The sequence below is a fragment of the Jaculus jaculus genome, chromosome 13 (assembly GCF_020740685.1).
Source record: "Jaculus jaculus isolate mJacJac1 chromosome 13, mJacJac1.mat.Y.cur, whole genome shotgun sequence".
Taxonomy (NCBI): Eukaryota; Metazoa; Chordata; class Mammalia; order Rodentia; family Dipodidae; genus Jaculus; species Jaculus jaculus.
This window is the reverse complement of record NC_059114.1, coordinates 1067768-1086714: the sequence shown is the minus strand read 5'-3', so window position 1 is coordinate 1086714 and position 18947 is coordinate 1067768. Positions and strand designations below refer to the sequence as shown.

Genomic DNA, 18947 nt, shown 5'->3' with positions numbered 1-18947 from the left:
ATATGCAGTCACACATAAACCTGGGATGGGGGTGAACCTACACTCTAGGGAATACCCAGGACTGTCCAGACCACAAGGACCCAGCCCTGCTCATGCCTTCACCCCGCACAGCTAGCCTCAATCCTGAGAGACAGTGGTGACTGTTGTTTAGGGTTTGCCGTCTTTGTGCTTTGTTATAATGGCCCCAGGGGCTAACCCCAGAGTGTGGGAGCCAGGTGTTACATTTTGACAGATGATCTACACTTGATAAAGGTGGTGCTATGTGCAGCTCAGGGTTACTGGGCAAACAGAGTGGGAGAGACTCAAGCTAGGGGTGGGCAATGCTATGGCCATAAGGAGCCTCTGGCATTGGTACATCTTGAAGAGGGACAGGGCGAGCCTGGATTGAGTTCTCAGACCACTGAGCCTGCAGAAGATGGGCTGAAGGTGAATGTTGGTGGGGTGGTAGTGACCACAGTCCAGAGACAAGTTAAAGTCAGTGTGAGCTGGGCAGGGGTTCCTGGTGACAGAAGTGATGTGTTAGCCATTAAGGTGCTTGCCTGCAAAGCCAAAGGACCCAGGTGTGATTCCCCAGGAGCCACATAAGCCAGATGCACAAGGTGGCACATGCATCTGGAACTCATTTGCAGTAGCTGGAGGCTGTGGCTCATCCATTCTATTTGCGTCTTTCTCTCTCTCTGTCAAATACACACACACACACACACACACACACACAACTTGCGATCCCATCTGATCCTCCAACCTGGTTTTTGTTTTTTGAGGTAGGGTCTCACTCTAGCTCAGGCTGACCTGGAACTCACTATGTAGTCTCAGGGTGGCCTTGAACTCATGGCAATCCTCCTACCTCTGCCTCTCAAGTACTGGGATTAAAGGTGTGCACCACCATGCCAGGCTTAAATAAAGTATTTTTTAAAAAGAAGCCAGGCATGATCCTGCTACTGACAGTCTTTGGAATCTCAGAGTAAACACCTGATTTTTGTTTGTTTTGTTTTTCAAGGTAGGATCTTGCTGGCTTCGAACTCACAGTGATACTCCTACTTCTGTCTCCCAAGTGCTGCCATCATGCCTTTTTGGTTTTTTTTAATGAGAGATTGAGAAGCTTCTGGATGCCTTTGACATACAACCAGCTGAGGTAGGCCACAGCTCACTGATAGAGCACTTGCGTAGCATGCAGAAGGCCTGGCTGGGTCCCAGAAACCCCCTAAAAATAAAAATCTATTTGTGCACAAGCCAAGACATGAGAAGCCAATTCTTTTGCCGTTGGGTATTTCCTTCCAGCCATGGGTTTTCCCTTTGTGAGGCAGGAAGGCTCCTGCTCTTGGTCTGGGTGAGGTCATACTTCGGCTTGCTGCCCACTGGCTGCTGCTGCTACGATTGGGGGCAGGAAAGAAGTTTCCAGCCACGGAGATGGAGACAATGCCTGACCTATACCCACTAGCACCCCCTTCCTGGAAATGGCTCACACCTCACCCAGGGTCATACCCATGGATATGACTTGGAGGCCCTCAGTCCTGCTACTACACCACGAATGCCTACCCTGATTCTGCTCCTAAACTTGGTCAGAGGATGCTCTAGAAAGGTACCTTGGGGTTACAAGGAGTCAACAAAATGGTAAGAGAGACGCCGGGCGTGGTGGCGCATGCCTTTAATCCCAGCACTCGGGAGGCAGAGGTAGGAGGATCGCCATGAGTTCAAGGCCACCCTGAGACTCCATAGTGAATTCCAGGTCAGTCTGGGCCAGAGTGAGACCTTACCTCGAAAAACCAAAAAACAAAATATATATATATAAAAAAAAATAAAAAAAAATGGTAAGAGAGGAAAACCACAACTAGATAATTATAACATATGCTGTGCACTGCTTGGGGATGCAAAGATGCCACTGCAAATGAACTCCAGACACATGTGCCACCTTGTACATCTGCCTTACCTGGGGACTGGGGAATTAAATCTGGGTCCTTAGGTTTCACAGGCAACTGCCTTAACTGCTAAGCAATCTTTCCAGCCTATTTTCAAAAAAATTTTTGGGCCTCCAGCCACTGCATACTCCAGATGTGTGTGCCCCCTTGTGCATCTGGCTAATGTGGGTCCTGGAGAATCAAACCTGGGTCCTTTGGCTTTGCAGGCAAACTCTTTAACCACTATGCCATCCCTCCAGCCCATCTTTCTTTCTTTCTCTTTTTAATAAAAATTTTGCTGGGTGTGTTGGCACACACTTTTAATCCCAGCACTCAGGAGGCAGAGATAGGAGGATTACCATGAGTTCGAGGCCACTCTGAGACTACATAGTGAATTCTAGGTCAGCAGGAACTAGAGTGAAATCTTACCTCAAACCCCCCCCCCCAAAAAAAAATTATTTGAGAGAGAGGGAGGGAGGAAGCAGCATATATATAGAAAATGGACACATCAAGGCCTCCAGCCACTGTATATACACAGAGCTGAGTGTGGTGGACATGTCTTTAATCCCAGCACTTGTGAGGCAGAGGTAGGCAGATTGCCATGAGCTCAAGGCCACCCTGAGACTACCAAGTGAATTCCAGGTCAGCCTGGGCTCTATAGAGCAAGACCCTACCTCAAAAAAACAAACAAGGGCTGGAGAGATGGCTTAGCACCTAAGCGCTTGCCTGTGAAGCCTAAGGACCCTGGTTTGAGGTTCAATTCCCCAGGACCCATGTTAGCCAGATGCACAAGGGGGTGCATGTGTCTGGAGTTCGTTTGCCGTGGTTGGAGGCCCTGGCACATCCATTCTCTACCTGCATCTTTCTCTGTCACTCTCAACTAACTAAATAAAAATGAACAAAAAACAAACAAAAAACCATTTATCTGAAAAAGGCCAGTCATAGGAGCATATGCCTTTAATCCCAGCACTTACTGGGGAGGATGAAGTAGAAGCACTGCTGTGTTTGAAGCCAGTCTGACCTCATACAGAGTAAGTTCCAGATTAGCTTGGATAATGAGACTCTGCCTCAAAATAATATTTAAAAAAATAATAAAATGTTTAAAAATCTGAAAAGGAGCCATGGACCAATATACTCAAAGCCCATTAATACACACAAACCTAACTTGGTCTGTTGGGACAGGAAACAGAGAATGAAGATCTGTGAGGCACACATGACCCTGTGTTATGCACACGTGCCAGTGAAAGTGCTTGTGGTTAGTTGTACATGATGTAGATTATATATGAGGTGCAGACCCCAAGTGATGACGACATCTACCCATGTCTACATGAAAGAGAAAATGCTAGAAAAGAATAAAATGAAATAGAAGACCTTGCAGGACGTGGTGGTACACGCCTTTAATACCACACTCGGGAGGCAGAGTAGGAAGATCGCTGTGAGTTCAAAGCCACCCTGAGACTACACAGTGAATTCCAGGTCAGCCTGGGCTAGAGTGAGATCCTATCTCAAGAAAACAAAAACAAAACAAAAAAGAAAAGAAGAGGACCTTAAAAATACTACATTTTTTAGGGTCTGTTGTCACAGTAGATGCATAGAGTCTAAGGAGGACCCTGAGGAGCTCTGTGTCACCCCTCTAGCTTCCAACTCAGGGAGCTTTGCCCCTTACCCATTAATTACTAGTGTGTACCTCAAACATGTCCTGGTTCCTCTCTCATCACTTCCAAGCTCCACTGACGTCTGGTTCTGCAATATTCTCCCCACATCTTAAGCTGTAACTCCAGCTTAGCCCACCTCTGAAGCAGGTCACCTGCTGTTACTGGTAGCTAGCAGTGTCCTCAGTACCCCTCCTCCTCCCACTTCACTGAGGTAAAGGAATACCAATCTCTTTCATATGTGTCCCCTAAGCAAGTCCCTCGTCTGCCCCCTCCTGCCCACAGAAACAAAGGCTTATACCAGAGTCCCTTTCAACCTCTGCTGCTGTGGCTTGTCCCTCTCCTGCACTGAGGTCCCACTTTACAGGTCCTGTGATGCCCTGGGCTCCAATGATGTTCATATGTCCCCAAAGTCCAAGATCTTTTATTTATTTATTTATTTTTCTTTGAGGTAGGGTCTCACTCTAGCCAAGGCTGACCTGGAATTCACTATGTAATCTCAGGGTGGCCTTGAACTCACAGCGATCCTCCTACCTCTGCCTCCTGAGTGCTGGGATTAAAGGCGTGCGCCACCATGGCTGGCTTGTCCAAGATCTTTTAACTGAGCCATAATATCAAAAAATAACCTCAAAAAAACCCATAATGGCACAGAATAAACATTCACACTGCAGAAGGTGGCACTGGGCATAGCAAAGAAACATCCAGCCAATATAAGATTTAAAACAATCAAGGCAAACATCAGACTCTGTAGCTTCAAGTCCAACAACACTAGCCAGTGACAAATCGCCAAGTCCAATAATTCTAATCAGCAACAAGTCTCTGGAGTTCCATTTCCACTCCTCCAGCTAGGCTACTCACAGTACTGAAAAACTTCACTGGGGCCAGCAGCTCTCTTTGGCCGCCATCTCGGGGTCCCAGCATCTTCACTGGTTCTCCACTGAAAGTCACAGTTCATCCTCATGGCCCCATGGGGCCTCCATGCAGGCAACCAACAAAACCTGCTTCACACTGCCCATGCCATTTCCAAAACACAAGACTGTGTTGCAACCTCAATGACCCTCTCTTTCCTGCATCTCTTATACTCCACAATACCAGGTAGGGTGCCAATTTGTTAATTCAGGGGTGAATAAAGCAGACTTTGAAGAATAGGACACTCCTTAGGCACTCAGACCCCTTCCTGTTGCCCCAGCGCAGGTCAGCTAGCCCAGTCTCAATCTCTCAGTTGCAGCTGAATGGGCAACAGTTCACCCAAAGATTTTTCTTTTGGTGCCATATCTCTCTGCTCACACCAGTTCATTTCTACACAAAGCAACCCTGTACAACTTTTCAGGACCCAGGCATAATAGCAAGTCTCACACAAGCTGCTAGCCCAGTCCAGGCAAAGCTCCTTCTTACCCTCATAAGCCAAACCTCACAGTCCATAGTTCTTACTGCATTCAGGCCTTTCAACTCTGACCAGAACAGTCCATCAAGCTGTACTTACAGCACTGCAAGGCATCTCTCTTAGGCCAAGGTTACAAATCCTTCCACATTCCTCTTGAAAATCAGCTCCAGAAGGTCAAAGCCACACAGTCAGGTGTCTAGCAGCAATCCCAATCCTCAGTACCACTTTACTGTTGCAGTCTGGTTCACATTGCTGGTTGAAATCACCTGACCAAGAGCAGCTTGTGGAAAAAAGGTTTATTTTGGCTTATAGGCTTGAGGGGAAGCTCCATGATGGCAGGAGAAGACGATGGCATGAGCAGAGGGCGATATCACCCCCTGGCCCACATAAGGTGTACTGTAGCAACAGGAGAGTATGCCAAACACTGGCATGGGGAAACTAGCTATAACAACCCTAAGCCTGCCCTCAACAATACACTCCCTCCAGGAGACATTAATTACCAAATCTCCATCAGCTGGGAACCTAGCATTCAGAACACCTAAGTTTATGGGGGACACCTGAATCAAACCACCACAGGCAGGGAAAGGCCCTCCCAAACCCTGACTTTGGACTTCTGGCCCTCATAACTGCCAGAGGACAAATTTCTACTTTCAGTGCTCAGTTTGTGGTACTTGGTTATGACAGCCACAGGACAGCAATCAAGCAACACCCTCCTCAAGAGTTATGCTTTCTGATGTCTCAGTTATTTATGACCAACAATGGTCTGAAAATACTAAATGGAAAATTTCATAAATAAGCAATTTGTAACTTCTAAAGTGTGCACCATCCTAAATTCTATGAAGGACGTGTACCCTGTGTTTGTCTCTCCTGGAACATGACTCATCCTTGCCAGTATACACGCCTATTAGTCATTTAGCAGCTGTTGTGGTATGGCAGTACTCAAGAAACCCTTATTTTACTTATTAATCGTTCCAAAGCACAAGAGTAGTAATGCTACAATTCAGACATAGCAAAGAAAAGCCATGGTGGAGGTTCTAGACTTAAGGACAGAAGAGACTATGATAAGACTGCTAAGATTTATGTAAGAACAAATCTTTATCTGTTGAGATGCAAAAGAGGGAAAAGGAACCTGGGCTAGTGTTGTTATCACATCTGAAAGAGCAAAAGTTGCAGCCACAGTGGGAGTATGTGCTTACTTAGAAGGAAATGTCATGGAATTATAGGGCTCAGCACTTTCAGAGCTGTCAGGACTCTATTAGGTACCCTGGAATATACCCTGCCCCCATGTGTGGATAAGAGAACAACTACATTGCTTTCATGGTGGATTCAAGGTCTGCATGTGACACACTACACCCCATGCCTCCCAGCCCAGCTCCTCCCTTCCAAGGCAGCTCAGACCTACCTGCTGCTCAGGAAGCCCATTGCCAGTTCAGCCAGCTCGCCTTCTACTTCCTCCTGGCTCAGTGCTGTCCCAGGGGCCTTCCATGGCAAAGGACTCTCTGGGCTCAATGGGGCTGGGAAGTCTTGGAGGAGTGTGTCCAGGAAGTCTGGAATCTCTGCACCAAAAGCCTTCTGGCTGCTGTTTTCTGAGGCTCCCGATGCCATGCTCAGCGCATTCCAGCAGGGCTTGCAGCCAGGCTAGGGTAAGATGGTCTCCAGTCAGCCTTCACTCTGGAGATAGATGTTAGTCAGCAAGATCACAGGGTGACAGGTGCCACACAGAGCAGAGTACAGGTGTCCTGCTCTGTCTCATTCACCTGTGAACAATATTTTCAGACACCTTATCAAGCCCTGGGCCTCACTGGTCAAGGAGAAGTAGTAAGTGGAGTGAAAGTCCTTGCTAGCAATCTTACATGGGTCTACCCAGGGGAACATGTGCAGGCTGAAGAACAGTCTCAGGAGACGGTTAAAGGAACACTCTATGTGGACAAGTAAGGAAGTGGCAGAAGGCAAGCCTTGGTGCTAAAATCTGTGAGATGAGGAATTGATCTATAGTGCTTTAGGCAATACCAAGGGTGTGGATACTACTAAGTTCTCAGCATCTCTAGGGATGCACGAGGAAGGCAACTGTATTCCCAGCAGACGGTGACTGTTGTGACTAGAGGCAAGCAAGAAAGGGACACCAGAACCAGGTCACTGAGGCATGTAAAAGGAATTCAAGTAGATCCAACAGCCACGAGGGCTCAGGGTTAGAGGTGATGTGGCATGTCTATGTGCTTGGAAGTTGATCAGATGAGAGAAAGGACATGTCCTGGGCTAACAAGATGGTGGGGGAAAGAAGTGAACATACAGGGCCATTAAGGCAAGGCAATTTGGGAGATGGAGCAAAGCAGAAGCAGGAAGATTCCTCAGATGCCATGGGGCTGCCTGAGGGAAGGTGGGGAAGCAGAGGGTCAGCCTAGGATGGGGGATGTTTGGCAATGTAGTCAAACCTCTTCAATGTTCTCCAATAAGAGGAGTGAACCATAAGCTTAGAAAACCTCAGAGCTCTGACCCTGGCTAAGGACATGGGCTAAAGCTTCTTCTTGCATCTTTAGAGATGCTGAGAGCTTAGTAGCTGCCAGGCCCTAGGTGTTACCCAAAGCACTACAGATCAAGTTCTCATCTCACAGGGGACATTTTGCTTTCAAACCACCACAGTAAGCAAGTAAAAAGATAGAGTATAAAGGCAAAGAATAGGATGAAGTGGGCACATGGTGGTGCATGCCTTTAGTCCCAGCACTCAGGAGGCATAGGTAGAAGGATCGTTGGGGGCCTGGAGAGATGGCTTAGCAGTTAAACACTTGCCTGTGAAGCCTAAGGACCTCGGTTCAAGGCTCGATTCCCCAGGACCCACATTAGCCAGATGCACAAGGGGGCTCATGAGTCTGGAGTTTGTCTGCAGTGGCTGGAAGCCCTGGCATGCCCATTCTCTCTCCCCCCCCATCCACTCTCAAATAAATAAAAATGAACAAAAAAAATTTATTTTTTAAAAAAGAAGGATCGTTGGGAGTTGAAGGCCAGCCTGAGACTGCATAGTGAATTCCAGGTCAGCCCAGGCTAGAGAGAGAGACTCTACCTCAAGGAAAAAAAAAAAAAAAAAAAAAGGATGGTATGACCCTATTGCTGAAGACTCCACATACTTGGGCTGTAAGGCCACTAAGAAATCCTGCTAGAACTGAGCTGATAACCTCCTCTATGTACACCAGCTGACAGGAAGCTGGAAGAAGCCATTCTGCATGCAATTCAATGGAAGAAAGAGAAATCACCAGTAAAGATACTCAACAGGGGACACTGTAAGCCTTGTATTTGGCCAGCTAGGCCAAATAAGCCAACAGGTACAATAGTGGCACATCTGTCATGGTGGAAACCAACTGCTCTCTAATTGGACTGGAGGCCCACTCCATGGGAGGGAATATATCCCTAATACTGAAAACTTAAAACAGTGGTAGTCATGGGCCCTAGGGGTGTAATGTCTGCTGCTGTCTGGCTAAATGTATATATTATGCTCATCAAACTGCCCAGTAAGCACTCTCTTAATGTTCATACCCTTATATTAATGCTACTCTCACTTTTGATAGAGAATCATCTCTTTTTAAATGGCAGTTACCTGGGAACAACTCAGAAGGTATCATGGTGCTGGAAAGAAGTGACCGGAATGCTCAGTACTGTAGTATCTCTATTATACCTTCCAAGGCTCAGGGCCTAATGTGGAAGAGGTGGCAGAAAGAATCTAAGAGCCAAAGAAAGGGTAGGATTCCTTACAATGTGCTCCCTCCAGACACAAAATGGCCTGGAGATCCATGACCTCACAGTGCCTGACACTACCTACACAAGACCATCATAAGAGGAGGAAAAGATGATGACATCCAAATAAAAGAGAGACTGATTGAGATGGAGAGGGGATATGATGGAGAATGGAGTTTCAAAGGGGGAGACTGGGGGGAGGGAGGGTATTACCATGAGATATTTTTTATAATCATGGAAGTTGTTAATTAAAATTTGAAAAAAAAAAAAGGAAGGGACTGGAGAGATGGCTTAGACGTTAAGGTGCTTGCCTGCAAAGCCAAAGGACTTCAGTTCCATTCCCCAGGACCCATGTAAGCCAGATACACAAGGTGACACATATGTCTGGAGTTTGTTTGCAGTAGTTGGAGGCCCTAGCTGAATCCATTCGCATGTGCATGCTCTCTCTCTCTCTCTCTCTCACACACACACACTCTGTCTCTTTCCCTCTCTCAAATAAATTAAAAAATAATTTTTTTTTAAATAAAAGGACAGGATGAGAAGAGGTCAGATGCATTCTAGTCAAAAGGTAAGACTGAAGCCGGGCGTGGTGGCGCACACCTTTAATCCCAGCACTCGGGAGGCAGAGGTAGGAGGATCACCATGAGTTCGAGGCCACCTTGAGATTCCATAGTGAATTCCAGGTCAGCCTGGGCCAGAGTGAGACCCTACCTCGAAAAAAAGAAAAAAAAAAAAAAAAAGGTAAGACTGGGGGTTGAGGAGAAGGCTCAGTGGTTAATGCTGTTGCTGTACAAGCCTGACAACTAGAGTCCAGTTCCCCTGAACCCACATAAAGCTGGACACAGGGGGGCCCATGGATCTGCAATCCCAACATACTGATAAGCGACGGAAAGTAGAGTCAGGCAAACCCCAAACAAGTCTGTGGCATTCATGGTGCCAAAAACAAGAGACGCTGTCTCAAACAAGGTGGAAGGAAAGGATCAACACTCCAAGGTTGTCCTCTAACCTGCCCATGTGTGCCATGGTATGCACACATCTATAGACACAATTATACACACACGTAAGTAATAGGGAAAACAAAGTAAGACTGAAAAAGGGGAACTAAATGCAGCTGTGAGCCCTGGCCAGGGGTGTCAGGAGGGCAAACAAAGAAGGGGAAGCCAGCAGTGCTGCAGAGCATAAAGAACAAGATGGTGTGAATTTCCCAGCAAGCTTGGCACCTGGGAGCACAGGACTAGGCTAAGTGTCATGTTGTGCACTCCACCCACCACCAACTGCTATGGCCTCCTGGTGTAAAGGGATGGAAGTGTGAATAATACAGAGCTTCCCTCAAATGCATCAGCATTTGGAACACTCTGTAATTCTACATTACTTAAAGGCACTGAACTCTCCAGCAGCCTTCAATGAGCTCACATAAACTTGTGATTGGGCCAGAGTGAAAGGACAGCACAGCCATACCCAGACTATACACAGAGCCCCAACTGGTAAAAACTCTACCCACTGCATAACGTCCTACCTTCATGTACAGAATTCAAGACCCTCCATGTTTCATCCCACCTGCTTCTGACATACCTGCTACCTTTGAGGGTGTTTCCTGCCCTCGGTCCACCTGTTTCCCCTGAAGCCCGGTCCTCTCCTCCTTGCATTTGAGTACTACAGTCCCAATGCTAGCAAGCCCTACACGTGTCGGGCTCTCCACCTGCTCACTGCCTTGTGCTCCATGCCTGAGGTTAGGACCTGGCATGGCCCCTAAGACTATCTGCCCTATTCATGGTGAGGTCTGGATGGCAAGGCTATTCAGCACAACATGACAATGCTCTTATGTAAGGCTCTGCCTGCATCTGCTGGCTTGCTCTCAGGATCTGCACCAACTGCTCACTTCCACTAGAAAGGCAGACTTCCCAGAGCCATTCTGCCAATTCTGAGGCCACCTAGACTCATTTCTGCATCATGTGGCTTGGGCCAGAGGTAAGGAAAAGAACAAAACCATGGTTTTCATTCCTTGGAGCTCAGCTTAGTATTATTATTTCTTGTTCTTCCATTTCTCCAATAAACTCGCAAATCTGATGTAAGTCTTGTGGACAGAAGCAAAACAACCCTGCCCTGACAAGGCCATGATGTGCAGAAAAAGGCATACAGACAGTGGAGGAAGGAGCATCAAGTGACACTGCATTTCTGGGATGAACTGAGGTAGCTGGCTGGTAGGAAGCAGCTGGACAGAGGAGTCTGTGGAGACACAGGTCTAGGGTAGGAACGGAGGGCATTGAGTCTGGCATAGAGCTATTTGATTTCACTGGGGTCCCATAAAGAATTCAGAATGGGAGGGACATGAGTATAAGCCACCAGTCAACAACCTGTGGGTTATGGGAGGGATGAGCTCTTGATCTCTCTCTACTGCCTGTCTTGACTGGTCGGGCCAAATGTGATCCTTGGATAGTTTCTATTGGCTACAGGACTGGCACTTGTCTGCACTCCTCATCAGCTGGGAGTGATGGTGATGCCAGGCATAGCGAGCCATGAGCCTCCTGAGGTGCTGTTTCTGCTCTGAGCACTCACCTCATATTACCCCTTTTAGTCTCCTAATAGCTTTGCTTGGTTATCTCCACTTTAAGGTGCAGGCTGTGGCATAAAGGTTAAGGAGGCTTGCCAAAATTTCTAAGTGGGGCTCCTAGTGGGGAACTGGCCCCTGAGAGATCATTCTATCCTGCCTAACCCTGGTCCACCCCTTACTGGTCACCTGCTCTCTTGAAGGCCTTGGCTCTCTTGAAGCCCCTCCTTTCATCTCTATGCCCACTGCCCCAGGACAGCCCCTCATCTGGACTAATACTGAAGTTTCTCTGGTCCTGTTCTATAACCCTTGTAAGATCTTGTTGCAGAAGGCTCTGCTGACATCTTTGTCAGCCCCTTAGAAGTACAACAAATTGTCCTCCGTGGGTCTGTGACTCTTTGGCTGGCACCTGACAAAAGCTTTATTTATCTTTTGTATTTTTAAATCTTAAATATTTATTTCCCTCTACTTTATCAGTTTGGAATTACAAGCTCAAAGAACACACTGGTATCATGGCATTTTTCAAGTGGTACTAAGACAAAGTACTTACCTTATTTAACTTCAGAACCTGAGTAATGAAAAAAACAGCAATCCTGAGAAAAGGAAATTGCATCACTGCTGTTGCAAAGCATTGTACTCACTGTTTATATTTTTCTACCAATGGGAACTCATTTGTTTCTTTTAAAAAAAATTGGGCTGGAGAAACGGCTAAGTAGTTAAGGTGCTTGCCTGCAAAGCTAAAGGACCTAGACACATCTGGAGTTCATTTCCAGCAGCTGGAGGTCATGGTGCACCCATTTTTTTCCTCTCTCTCAAATAAAAAAAAATAAAATATATTTTTAAAAAGTTTAAAAATATATATATTGGCCAGGCCTGGTGATGCAATGCCTTTAATCCCAGTACTTGGGAGGCTGAGGTAGGTGGATCATGGTGATTCTGAGTCCAGCTTGAGACTACACAGTGAATTCCAGGTTAGCCTGGGGTAGAGCAAGACCCTTCCTCAAAAACAACAGGGCTGGAGAAATGGTTTAGCGGTTAAGCGCTTGCCTGTGAAGCCTAAGGACCCCAGTTCGAGGCTCGGTTCCCCAGGTCCCACATTAGCCAGATGCACAAGGGGGCGCACGCGTCTGGAGTTCGTTTGCAGAGGCTGGAAGCCCTGGCGCGCCCATTCTCTCTCTCCCTCTATCTGTCTTTCTCTCTGTGTCTGTCGCTCTCAAATAAATAAAAAATTAAAACAACAACAACAACAACAACAAAAAGCAGGGTGTGGTGGCGCATGTCCTTAATCCCAGAACCCTGGAGGCAGAGGTAGGAGGATCGCCTTGAGTTCGAGGCCACCCTGAGACTACATAGTGAATTCCAGGTCAGCCTGAGCCAGAGTAAGAACCTTCCTCAAAAGACCATAAATAAATAAATAATAAATAAAATAAACAATTTTTGACAGATCTCATGTAACTCAGGCTGAGCTCAAATTTGCTATGTAGCTGAGAATGACTTCTGATCATCCTGCCTTCACCTCCTGCGTGCTGGGATTATAGGCATATGTGCTACCTACCACTCTCAGTTTATGGGGTGCTGGAGTTCAAACCCAGGTCTTCAAGTATGCTAGGCAAGCACTTTATCAACTGAGGTATATCCTTAGTCCTGGGTACTTTTATTCCTTACGCATACATAATATAATAATAGATTGGGAATAGTTTGATGTAAATCCTTCAATATCTCAATTAGGTCATTTCCCCCATATATGGAAAAATAGAGTTTATATATATTTTGTACATATATTGAGGGAAAGGGAAATTTATTATTTTAGGGCTGGAGAGATGGCTTAGCAGTTAAGGCGCTTGCTGGCAAAGCCAAATGACCTAGGTTAGATTCTCCAGTACCCACATAAAGCCAGATGGCACATACATTTGGAGTTGTTTTGCAATGGCTAGAGGCGCTGGTATGTCCATTCATATTCATTCTCATTCTCTCTCTCTCTCTCTATATATATATGCATATATACACATAAGATATATGTCTCTTTCTCAAATTAATAAATTAAAAAAAATATCATTTTAGCTAAGTGTGGTGGCTCATGCCTGTAATCCCAGCACTTGAGAGGATAAATCAGAAGAATCACAACCACTTTGAGGCCAGCCTAGGCTACATAGTGAGTTCCATGCTAATGGGCTATTGAGTGAAACCTGCCTCAAAAACACAAAACAGCCTTGGTGTTGTGGTGCACGCCTTTACTGCCAGCACTTGGAAAGCTGAGGTAGGAGGGTGACAGTGAGTTTAAGGACAGCTTGGAGCCACAGAGTAGGTCAGCCTGGGCTAGAAATGCGATTGTGCCTCAAAAAATGTAAGCCTAAGGCCTTATTCATACTAGGCGTGCACTCTATTCAAGTTATACCCAATCCCTCCCCCCCCCCTTATTTTTGGCTTTTTGAGGTAAGTTTCACTCTGGCTCAGGTTGACCTGGAATTCACTATGTAGTCTCAGAATGGCCTTGAACTCTCTGTGATCCTCCCTCTGCCTCCCAAGCGCTGGGATTGAAGGCAGGCATGCGCAACCACGCCCGACCCAGTCCCCTCTTTAACCATCTCTAATGTATACTTCTGTGGCACGAAGCACACGCAATCATGCAACCATAATTTCTTTAACAGGCTTGATATTTTCAACAGATCCTACCTAAGTCCCTTGTGGTGAAAGTCTCTGGCCTTTTGTCCAGGTGACAAGCATGAAGGCAGAAGAAAGACGGAGTGGTCACTGTGGGCAAGCTATGCAGCCTGAGGCCTGGCACATAGTGGAAGCTTTGGTGTGATCTACTGCTATCCACTGGGCCCCACCAGGTGTTAGGTCCTGTGCAAAACTCCCTACCATTTTCAGTACCATTCTCTAACTGCAGATAGGTTAGGGGCTTGGGTGGGATTGCACAGCTGCAGTGGTGGAGCCCCAGGCGCCTATGCCTGAGGCTCTAACACAATGGAGCTACACCAAGCGGGACGTTGAACGAAACACCCACTGTGAATACACTCGGGCGCCAAGGGCCAAGCATTCAGAGTTGTGACCCCGGCCGCGGGGGGGGGGGGGGGTCGGCGGCAATGGACCTGGCCACAGGTTCCCTCCCGGTGGAGCCTCGAAAATGGGGGTGTGTCACCCCTCAGCAGTCTTCCCTCCCCGCCCTCGGCGGCCCCTACTCGGCGGACCTCCCGGTCCTCGCTCTACGGCCCTTAGCCTCTCCCGAGCTCCCTCCGACTGCCTCGCCGCCCCGTGCGCGACCCCCTCGTCTGGGCCTTCCTGCCAGCTCGCACCTCGGTCTCACTTTACCCTCGCGCACCCCGGTCCCCACAGGACACTCACCCTCGTCCTCGCACCTCCACCCGCAAGTCCTCTCTGCCTCACCTGCCACCCTGCCGCGGCGTTTGCCACGAGCAGTCCGGGCCCGTCCCGCCCCGCCCCGCCCACTTCCCGTTGGGAGCCGCCGCCGGCTGTGCGCAGGCGCAGTCGGGCCACAGCGCGGGCGGGGCGGGGCCGCTGCTGCCCCCTGGCGGGCGCGCGGCGCTCTTGTTTTAGTTGACACCTGTGCCCCACCCTCACTAGCGGGGCTTCTCCAGAGCGGATTGAGTGGGCAGCTAGGCAGGGGAAAGTCATCTTAATCTCACACGGTCCAGAAATCAAGCAATTTGCGCAGTAAACAGGTGGCAAGCGGCAGAGCAGAGCTGCTACCCCAGACAGCCCAGTGCTGGCAGGGAACCCATCACGGGCAGGAGGTGCAGTTCTAGCCCAACTGTGTTAGCATTAATTTTCAAACTTAAGAGGGTCACAGAAATGTTTTCTTTGAAGGTCATAAGGTAAAAAACAAAACAAAAAGAGAAAACTTTTAGTTTTTTTTTTTGTTTATTTTTACTTATTTGAGAGCGACACAGAGAGAGAGAGGCAGAGAGAAGGAATGGGCGCGCCAGGGCTTCCAGCCACTGCAAACCAAACTCCAGACGCATGCGCCCCCTTGTGCATCTGGCTAACGTGGGTCCTGGAGAATCGAGCCTCGAACCGGGGTCCTTAGGCTTCACAGGTAAGCGCTTAACCTCTAAGCCATCTCTCCAGGCCCCAAGAGAAAACTTTTAGGTCAAAGAAAATAACTTAATATATATTATGAAATTTTCACATCAAAAATATTTTCAGGACTGGAGAGATGGTTTAGCAGTCCAGATGCTTGCCTGCAAAGCAGAAGGTCCCAGGTTTGATTCCCCAGGTCCTACATAAGCCAGGTGCCCATGGTGGCCCATTCTTTTGCAGTGGCTAGAGGGCCTGGTGTGCCCATTCTCTCTCTCTAATAAATAAATAAATAAATAAACAAAATCTTTAAAAAATATTTCAGAAGACGGGCATGGTGACGCAGGCCTATAATCATAATCCTAGCACTCGGGAGGCAGAGGTAGGAGGATTGCTGAGTTCAAGACCACCCTGAGACTACATAGTGAATTCCAGGTCAGCCCAAGCTAGAGTAAGACCCTACCTTGAGAAACAAAACAAAACAAAACAAAAAATTCAGGGCTGGAGAGATGGCTTAGCGGTTAAGGCACTTGCCTGCAAAGCCAAAGGACCCAGGTTTGATTCCCAGGACCCATGTAGTCCAGATGCACAAAGTGGCGCATGATTCCTTCACTCTATCTGTCCCCCTCAAATAAATAAACAAAAATAAAATACTTAAAAAGTGTGTGTCATCATGCCTGGCTCATACAACTTATTAGAACATTTTCACATCAATGCCAGTGTGTGCATGTAGTTGGATTTTTTGAGGCAGCAGTCATCAAACTCAGTATGTACCTGAGGATGACCTTGAACTCCTGATCTTCATGCATTCACTTTCCAAGTGCTTGCGACTGAATACAGGTGTGTATCACCACACCGTTTATGTGGCGCTCAGAATTGAACTAGGCTTTGTTCTTATTAAGCCAGGACTCTGCCAACTGAGTTTACATCCCCTTCCCCTGCCATTAATTTTTAATTTTCTGTGAAGAACAAGCCCTCAGGTCTTACTGTGTTTCTGCCCACCTAGCAGGTCTTCACATGGTTCTGAGTCCTTCTCAGGATCTAAGGTCTCTCTTCGGGAGGCTTCACTGACTGGAGAGTTTCAGGGAAGCCAGGAGTCTGGAGAACCAGCAGATGGCTGGTTTGAAAGAAAACCATCTGGGCTGCAGGATGGGTCCGCTAGGCAGTGACCAAGCAGGGTCCTGGTTCACCCCTCTGTAGATCTCTCAATGTGGTGGCCACTTCTTTTTTGGGGGGGTTGTTTCAAGGCAGGGTCTCACTCTAGGCCCCCCCCCCCCCCCCCGCTGACCTGGAAGTCACTGTATTCTCAGCATGGCCTTGAACTTACGGCAATCCTCCTACCTCTGCCTCCTGAGTCCTGGAATTAAAAGGCATTCACCACCACGCCTGGCTAATGTGGTGGCCACTTTTTAGAACCCATTGAAGCACCAATTCCTTTTGAGGTTGGTGGCTTAGAGATGATGACAAAGCTGGGCACCAGGAAGTGGCCTGTGTTGAGCTCCAGGACAAGGACATGCCAGTGACATTACCAGGGCTGAGGTTGCTGTCAGCGCTGTCATGGTCTCCTTGTCTGTATCTCACTTCGCCTCAGCTCCTGCCTTTCACGCCTGTGAAAGTCATCTCTGTGCCACCCACTCTATCTAGCCTCGTTCACATTTCTTTCTCCAGCACAGTGTCCCCCTGGGTGTGTGGACAGTGCCTGGAGCTCAGCCCCACGTCCTCCACTCTGACAGGACTACCCTTAAATACTCTTTTGCAGGTGTTCTGAGTCCTCTGCAGGTTGATGCAAATACCTCTTTCTCATTACACCAACCCACATCACCTATCTTAGAGATAGGATATATCATTCTTGGGCTCTAAAAACCTTAGTAATGGGCTTGGGGTGATGGCTCAGCAGTTAAAGGCACTTGCTTGCAAAGCCTGCCATTCTGGATTCAATTCCCCAACTGCCCACATAAAGCCAGGTATTTGATTACAGCACCAAGAAATTCTGGTGCATCCATACATACAGGGGCAAATAACCTCAGGAAGCCCTATTCCTCACTTCTCAGGCTGCTTGCAACAAGGTACTCATCTGGCAATGCTGCATTTTATTTTATTTTTTGAAGTGGGGTCTTACTCTAGCCCAGGGTGACCTGGAACATACTTTGTATTCCCAGGCTGACCTCAAACTCACAGCAATCCTCCCACCTCTGCCTCCTGAGTGCTGGGATTAAAGGCTTGCACTGCATTTTGATATTTTACTTTATTTATTTATTTGAGAGAGAATGGGCACATCAGGGCCTCCAGCTGCTGCAAATAAACTCCAAACGCATGTGCTACCTTGTGTATCTGGCTTATGTGGGTTCTGGGGAGTTGAACCTGGGTCCTCTGGCTTTGCAGGAAAGCACCTTAACCACTAAGAAATCTCTCCAGACCATTTTGCTACATTTTAAAGGAAGTCGTTATGATTTGAATCAAATGTATCATGAAGGCTTGGACTTTTGAGGAAGTGATTGGCTCATCAGATCAATCCATTGATGGATTTCATATTGAATTACTCAGAGGTGGTGGAAACTAAGAGGCAGATCCTAGTTGAAGAAATAGAGCCATGAGTAAGAGAGGGCTGGTCTGTGAGATCCTACCTGCTTCCCCTAGACCAAGCCACACTGCAACCACCAGTCTTACCTATTTCCAGGGCAGAAGGGACAGTTCAGGTTCAACAGACCTTATTTCTTCCTTGTCCAGTTGTTCCCACAGGGTAGGTTAGCACACAGTGGGACAAGAAGTACAGAATGCAGCTTGGACAACTATGGGGTCTCCTAGAGGGGGGTTCCACACAAGGGACAATTGCAGAGAAAGGCAAAGGGACTTTAATAGTTCAGTATGGTTAAGACTTCAGTGTACGCTACTCTCACTTTGGGTAGAGAATCTTCTCTTTTCAGATGGCAGTGACCTTGGAACAACTCAGAAGGTATCACAGTGCTGGAAAGAATGACTGGAGTGCCTGAGTAACATCTCGATCACACCTTCCAAGGCTCAGGGTCTAATGCAGAAGAGGTGGCGGAAAGAATGTAAAAGCCAAAGGAAGGGTAGGACTCCTTACAACGTGCTCCCTCCAGACACAAAATGGCCTGGATATCCATGACCTCATAGTGCCTGACACTACCTACACAAGACCATCATAAGAGGAGGAAAAGATGATGACATCCAAATAAAAGAGAGACTGATTGAGATGAGGAGGGGATATGATGGAGAATGGAATTTCAAAGGGGAAAGTGGGGGGAGGGAGGGTATTACCATGGTATATTTTTTATAATCATGGAAAATGTTAATAAAAATTGAGAAAAAAAAGAAAAATAAATAAAATAATAAGACACTAAAAAAAAAAAAAAAGACCTCAGTGTAGAATTATGGTAAGGATAGGTTTAAGGCCTACAAGACAGTCTTCTTATCTAACCCCAAAATAACTTTAACTGAGCTGTGCTCCTTGGAAGAGCCCTGGAGTATATCAGGAGGCCAGGCTGCCTTCCTGTGGATAAAGCCAGGGTCTAGTGGTGATGTGACTGAGTCATATGGGTAGAACAAAGCCACAGCCTTGTGCCATGTACTACCCTACCTGCCAAGAGATGTGGCATGTTACTGTCCCAGAATCTGACTGGGGTGGAGAGAACAGAGGCTTTGAGTGAGTGTTCCTTTCTTCCTAGAGTAGGGTCTTGCTCTAG

The 18947-nt window shown here is 47.4% G+C and overlaps 1 protein-coding gene across 4 annotated transcripts in view; it reads right to left on the bottom strand.

Moving 5' to 3' along the window:
- Positions 1–14654, bottom strand: part of Ppm1f (protein phosphatase, Mg2+/Mn2+ dependent 1F) — a 42179-nt gene extending 27525 nt beyond the window's left edge. The window contains exons 1-3 of one of the 4 annotated variants that reach the window (XM_045132473.1): positions 14551–14616; positions 13879–13907; positions 6334–6602 (exon numbers count right to left, since the gene is read on the bottom strand). In XM_045132473.1, the coding sequence (XP_044988408.1) occupies positions 6334–6536 (203 nt within the window). In that variant the 5' untranslated portion in view covers positions 6537–6602; positions 13879–13907; positions 14551–14616. Of the gene's footprint in view, positions 1–6333; positions 6603–11755; positions 11779–13878; positions 13908–14550 lie in introns of those variants that run through there. The other 3 variants (XM_004670850.2, XM_045132472.1, XM_045132471.1) reach the window with 3 other exon arrangements.
- Between the last annotated feature and the right edge of the window lie 4293 nt (positions 14655–18947).